This window comes from Nelumbo nucifera, chromosome 1, assembly GCF_055504915.1.
Source record: "Nelumbo nucifera cultivar China Antique chromosome 1, China Antique-T2T, whole genome shotgun sequence".
Lineage (NCBI taxonomy): Eukaryota > Viridiplantae > Streptophyta > Magnoliopsida > Proteales > Nelumbonaceae > Nelumbo > Nelumbo nucifera.
This window is the reverse complement of record NC_142649.1, coordinates 129,131,170-129,137,434: the sequence shown is the minus strand read 5'-3', so window position 1 is coordinate 129,137,434 and position 6,265 is coordinate 129,131,170. Positions and strand designations below refer to the sequence as shown.

The following is a 6,265-nucleotide window of genomic DNA, read 5'->3' as shown; positions in this document are numbered from 1 at the left end:
TAAATAGAATCAATTATAGTGAGTTTAATGAATCATGTGAGACGATGGATCATGACATGTTTAAGAGGTTTGGGATCAAGGGTAACTAAGGCAGATTCAGGAATGGGAAGAGCAGTTTAAGATGACTTGTTAATTCTTTCCCAAAAAACAAAACCTCACCTACTGGTCCTAAAGACAAAAGGCTACTACCAAATGCCGCAGGTCCTTGTAGGATGTTGGAAGCGCTGGATTGGATATGGTCCATATCATGGTTTTCAAAATTGGACTGGATCAGACGGTTGGACCGGAAAAACCGGGAACTGATCATCTGATCGTTTTTGTTTTTTTTCAAAACCGTTGATTTTGGTTAGCAAACCGTTGAATTGGTCAGTTAATCGTTCGAAACCGTTTTTTAATTTTTTTATTTTTTTGTCAAAACGGATCGACCGTTCAAATCATTCGAACCAATAACCGGACCCCAGTTCGGTCACCGGGTTGGTTTTAAAAACCATTGTCCATATGGATTTTTAACACAAAATGACCACTGATCTCAAACTTGAGCCCTTCACCAAAGGAAAATAGGGTTATAGCAACGGTACTTTAGCTACGGTCACAAAAACCGTAGTTAAAACATATATTCTGTCCGTTGTTAAAAGATATTTATAACCACGGTTATATTGTATCCGTGGTTATAAGTTACAAAAGCAGAAATTGAGCTTTAGCTACAAGCTAGCTTCCCACGTTTACATATAAAACTACCTAATTAAACATTTGAAACTTATTTAGCTAATTGGCTGAAACTCTTTCTATATAGGGTTAAAACTTAAAAATTTTGATATGTTTTACATAAAAAAGAGGTTCAAAACTGACTGTAACAAGGGCTCCACTTAATTAAGAGTGTCTATACCAACAACCAACATGATAAGGAACTAGTAATATTGTACACCTCTTTCTGCAACTGAAATCTTCCACAGTTCCTAAAATCATTCCACTTCTGCTGGCTTTTCATTGCAGAGCATTGAAATGCAAGGGATCCGTTATCTTTATTAACTGAATAACCAAAATTCAGCAAGCACAGATATCATGGTTATGATGCGTGCCATACATTCAAACTTCATTTATTGTGAGGTGAGCTAATAGCTTGGCTTCTGGTTTCAAAATTTACCAACCACTCTAATCTAATTCAAAATGCCTATATAAGATAGAGATGCTCTATTCTTTTTGCAAGCTAGTCATGGCTCTCCTCCATTTCATGAGGAACGCATGCTTGACTGTTCTTGTCATGTGGGTGAAATGGATGCCTTCTGATGCTCACAACTGCAAATCTCGGGAGTCCGGCGGCATGGGAGGGAAGTATGATGACAACCCAATGCTTCATAGGTATGAGCAATGGTTGATGCGGCACAACCGTAGTTACCATGACCACAATGAGTGGGAGGTACGCTTTGGGATTTATCAATCTAATCTTCAATTTATCAACTACATCAATTCACAGAACTATTCCTTCAAGCTCATTGATAACAAATTCACTGACCTGACCAATGAGGAGTTCAAAGCTATCTACTTGCGACTGAAGACTTGCCATCAGCAAGAAAACAAGGAAAGTTCCAGAAATAAGAACCCTACAAATTTACCCAGCAGTGTGGACTGGAGAAAAGAAGGTGCCGTCACCCCAGTCAAAGATCAGGGCAGATGTGGTATGCTGATCTTCACTCAGAATCTTAATATACTAAGTGGCTCAAATATTTGGTATTTTATATAGTTGATTTCAAACAATTAATTAGGTTATGGAAGGTGTCCAGTAGCTGTAATTCTTTAATATTTTGTCACCCAAGTTCCAATTGTTCTGTGTGAGAACAACAGAGAGATGCTTCAGAGGGAGAGTGTGACACCAATAGCACCAACAAATATACATGTAAGAAGTAATGGTGTCTGTTTTTTCTTATGCAGGAAGTTGTTGGGCCTTCTCTGCAGTAGCAGCTGTGGAAGGCATTAACATGATTCAGACTGGGGAGTTAGTATCTCTATCAGAACAGGAGCTCATTGATTGTGATGTTAACAATGGAAACCAGGGTTGCAATGGGGGATACATGAGTGGTGCTTTTGAATATATCAAAAAGAATGGTGGGCTTTCCACTGAAGATGAATATCCTTATAAGGGAGCTGATGGTACCTGTAATACGAGTACTGGTTCTGCAAACCGTGTGGCAGCAATCAGGGGCTATGAAAATGTTACAGCTAGTGAGGATAGTTTACAAGCTGCTGTTGCTAAGCAACCTGTAGCAGTTGCAGTTGATGCTGGTGGATTTGCATTTCAGTTCTATTCAGGAGGGGTCTTTTCTGGCCATTGTGGGATCAACCTCAACCATGCAATGACAGCAGTTGGGTATGGAGAAGAGGATTCCCAGAAATATTGGGTAGTGAAGAACTCTTGGGGTACTGATTGGGGTGAAGAAGGTTATATAAGGATGAAGCGTGATGTAGATGATATAGAAGGCCTTTGTGGTATTTCCATGCTAGCTAGTTACCCTGTTAAGGACTCTCCTTGAAGGCTCATAGTAATGTCTTACTTTGTATTGATCTAAGTGGTTGATGCTCTAGCTCTTTGCTTTATTATCATATATGTACAATTTAATTGCAGTGAAAACTAATGCAATTAAAAATATGGATATGAACTGATAAATGTCATTCTAAATTTGTAAAGATAAAAATTGACTACATCATGTTAAAGAAAAATAATGTGAAACTGGGTTTGGTTATGCAAAGTAGTTCTCGATCATTCTCATCCCTCCACCATCCAAGAAAGAGAAAAAAAAAGTACTAAAATTTGTGCAATCATCCTTGACTCAATTAATTGCTATTTTGCCAAAAGTCAGGTGATCAAGTTGGGCTGGACTGGATGAAGCATTTTTAGCTGCATGTAAGATCCCATTGAGTTGGCTGTCCTGAGCCTAGCAGTTCATCCCACTGAAAAAATTGGGCCAGTTTCTTTCAACCCTTGTTGTTGTTGTTGTGCCCCAAGTGGAAAGGCCATTAAGTAGGACAAGGATGGACTATGATCTGTGAACAGTTCTTTTTACGGTTTAAGGAAACAGTATGGTTCTCTTAACACTGCTTTTAAGTTTTAAGCTTTTGTTTTGAGGTTGTAGGTTTTTATTGAAATAATGTATTTTCTAGATTTGGGTAAGCTTAGAAAGCTTTGACCAAATCATCTACTTGGGTTTCATGGGTTTCTCATTAATTCATTTTTTCAGCCTAGAATCCATAGCATGATTGAAACACTGAATGTTCAATCTAGCTATTTAGGAGATTATTTCTATTTCAGTTGGGAGAGTTACCCAACACATGGTTTTTCGGTTCTTTGTTAGTATCGCACCTCTTGTACTTCAACAACACATGGTTTTTGCACCGCTGTTGACCTGGATGGTTGGACCATTCGGCCTGGGAACCGGTCAGGATACTGGTTCCATTTTGGACCCCAAACCGCTATTCGCCCAAAACTGTTGAATTGTTCAGCAACCCGCTGACCTGGGTGGTCTAACTGTTGACTCATTCGATCAGGACAACGGTTTTGGGCCATGGGCCATTAGAGGCTGATCCATTTGGATTGGACAGTCGAACCGCTGACTTGAAAACCAGTAGCCAAAGCAGCTCTAGTTCCGGGTCCGTTTTTAAAACATTGATTCAACATATTTTATCTCGTTGAGTGATCCAAAATTCCAAATAATTTCACTTTTCCTAACCCTACCATGTCTATTGAACACACACACACCAATGCACTTGATGCAATAACTTTTTCTGGGTAGCTGATGGAATGATTGCATTTTTCAGATTAAGATCATTGAAGATATTCTTGAAATAGACCCCGGCATACCCACTAGAATATCTCAGTAAATGTCTGTTCTTTTTTTCTTTTAAATGAAAAAGAAAGCCAGAAATGGCTACATGTCAACAGGATGGAGACCTACCTTTGATTTGATCCCCATAAAAGTACTTAGCAAGTTGAATAGGCAGCTTGAGTCATCAGATCATGAACTCTTGATGATTTTGAACAGAATCTGTTGTAAGACACATTCTGTGTGTGGTTCAGTTTCATCCTCTATAACTTTTCACTGTGTTCACTTTTTTCTTTTCCACTCTTTTTTTATGTTGCCACAAAAGTCTGTTTTTTCAGACAACTAGAGTTACAATCAAGGAAATCATTTTAAGACCGGGGGTGGGGGGGGGATGTAACCAAAGCAATACAAGGAATAAGAGCTCTATATATGCACTGGTGTAAAACGAGAAACAAAATAATTTCAGGAAGAATAGGAAGGGTGGAAAACTTATTTGTTCTTGGTGATCTCCGAACGGCCTCTGATTGATTATCACTACCTCTCCAACCTCCTTAGAAAAATCATTTTGGTTTTCTGTTTGCTTTGGCATTAAAAAATGAGGTTTACACAGCCAGAAGGATTACAGGGATAACATTCTAATGTAGGACGTGCCCTGAAGAAACCAACTCATTGCTCTTCATCTTTATGATTCTGCTACCACTGGAACTTCTACTAGCATCATGATTTTCTCATGAGAGTGATTGATGAGTTTGATGTATCAATTTTAAATTCTGAACTTTTTTTTTTTGTTTATATCTTTAACTCTTCATTTTATAATTCCCATGTGGTTCCCTCCTCAGAGAAGCGAGAGTCTTAAAACCCAGTAATTAATCAGCTTGTTTGGTGGTTCAGACTGTTTAACTGGTGACACAGATGGCACAACCATGAAATCATCAACCCAGTTTGGACTCTTGATGCTTCAAGCGGCTATCACAAGGATCAAATCCGGTTTTTTTAAGGTACTGGTAATGGGAGGAGCATCAGAGTAGAGTTCTGTATAGATTTCCATCAGACTCAGACCCGTGAAACTGAAGAATCTTCTGTCCTAGTTTCTCTAGGGAGGGAGAGAACAATCTGTCCACTTCAGGTTTACTATATAATGATAAAATGCTCATCAGTCATCAGAGCATCTCTCCCTCTCTCTCTCTCTGCTGGATTTTACAGTTACCCTGCCTCTCATGTTACTTGAATGTAAAAAGAACGTGAAAGAAACAGTAAGGTCTACAAGATATCCACAAACCTATCGTTGTCTTCATCAACGAGTACAAATAGGTTTTAGTTGGTGACTGCAATTCTCAGGCTCCTCGTCACTCAGATCTAATATCTCCCTTTTCACGTTAAGACTTAAGACAGACAGTTTTCTTCCATTGTTTGACTTTTCCCTTGTTGGTATCCATTTCCCACCTGTTTGCATGAAACAAAGCAAAACCAAAACTAAAACTATGGGCTTTCCATTTCCAAGCTCGATTCACCCATCGAAAGAAAGTTTCTATTTATCAAGTTCACTAAAAAAATTAATTGATAATCATATATAAATGCCACCATTACTTTTCTCTCTTAAGTTCATTAATTTTCTTATCCAATAGGCAAGGAAGCAACAGCATTAAAGAACATAGGTTCCCAGCTCCCACCCCACTGGAGAAACCAAAAGATTCTTCTTTCTTAGTTTCTCTTTTCATTCATCTCGATGCTTACTGAGGTGGATAACAGTTTATCCAACTCAATTGAACCATAAAATAATATACTGATCATCAAAGTAAGTTTGCTCCTCTCTCTCACACACAGTCATCTTATTTATTAGAGGAAAAGGTTGGTGTAATGAATTTCATAACCCGTCATATCATTGTGTTCGATCTTCATCCAATGCATATACAGTCGTTAGTTGGTAGCCAATCTTAGGATCCCAGAACTTTCATTTTTCTATCTCTTTACCTTGTTTCAAGGCAAGACAGAAACTCAGAAAACAGCAGCCATCTTCATTACTTGGCCCTTACTTTCCTTGGGGTTCGTTTTCCACAAAGGCCCAAAAGATAAAGAAGCCAAGACAGAATAAACTATGATATGATCTCTCTACCCAGCCAGAAAAAAGAAAGAATATGGGGGACGATAAAAAAGCTTTAAAGCCCCACCGTCCTATACCCTCAACTTTCGGTACCTGCTTCAAGCTTCAACCTTTCTCATCATCACAGACACAAAGCTACTAAACCCAACATCAAAAGCTAATAGCGCGACCCCCTCATGCCCTCCCCCACTACTCAATCTCGTGCTACACTTTTCCTTTGTCAATGGATATAATAATTATAGTCAACAATAAAATACATGAATTCCCATGCAACCAAGTGGCAAGGCAAAGAACCCTGAGAAATCACAATATAACATAATATAATTGCTTGAGATAAGCGGCTAGCATC

At 38.7% G+C, this 6,265-nt stretch overlaps 1 protein-coding gene across 1 annotated transcript; it reads left to right on the top strand.

Moving 5' to 3' along the window:
- The first annotated feature begins 1,210 nt into the window (after positions 1-1,210).
- Positions 1,211-2,690, top strand: LOC104613212 (Cysteine proteinases superfamily protein). The gene is made up of 2 exons (XM_010280938.2): positions 1,211-1,676; positions 1,930-2,690. The coding sequence occupies exons 1-2, from the start codon at positions 1,214-1,216 to the stop codon at positions 2,526-2,528; spliced, it is 1,062 nt and encodes a 353-aa protein (XP_010279240.1). The 5' UTR covers positions 1,211-1,213; the 3' UTR covers positions 2,529-2,690.
- The last annotated feature ends 3,575 nt before the right edge of the window (positions 2,691-6,265 follow it).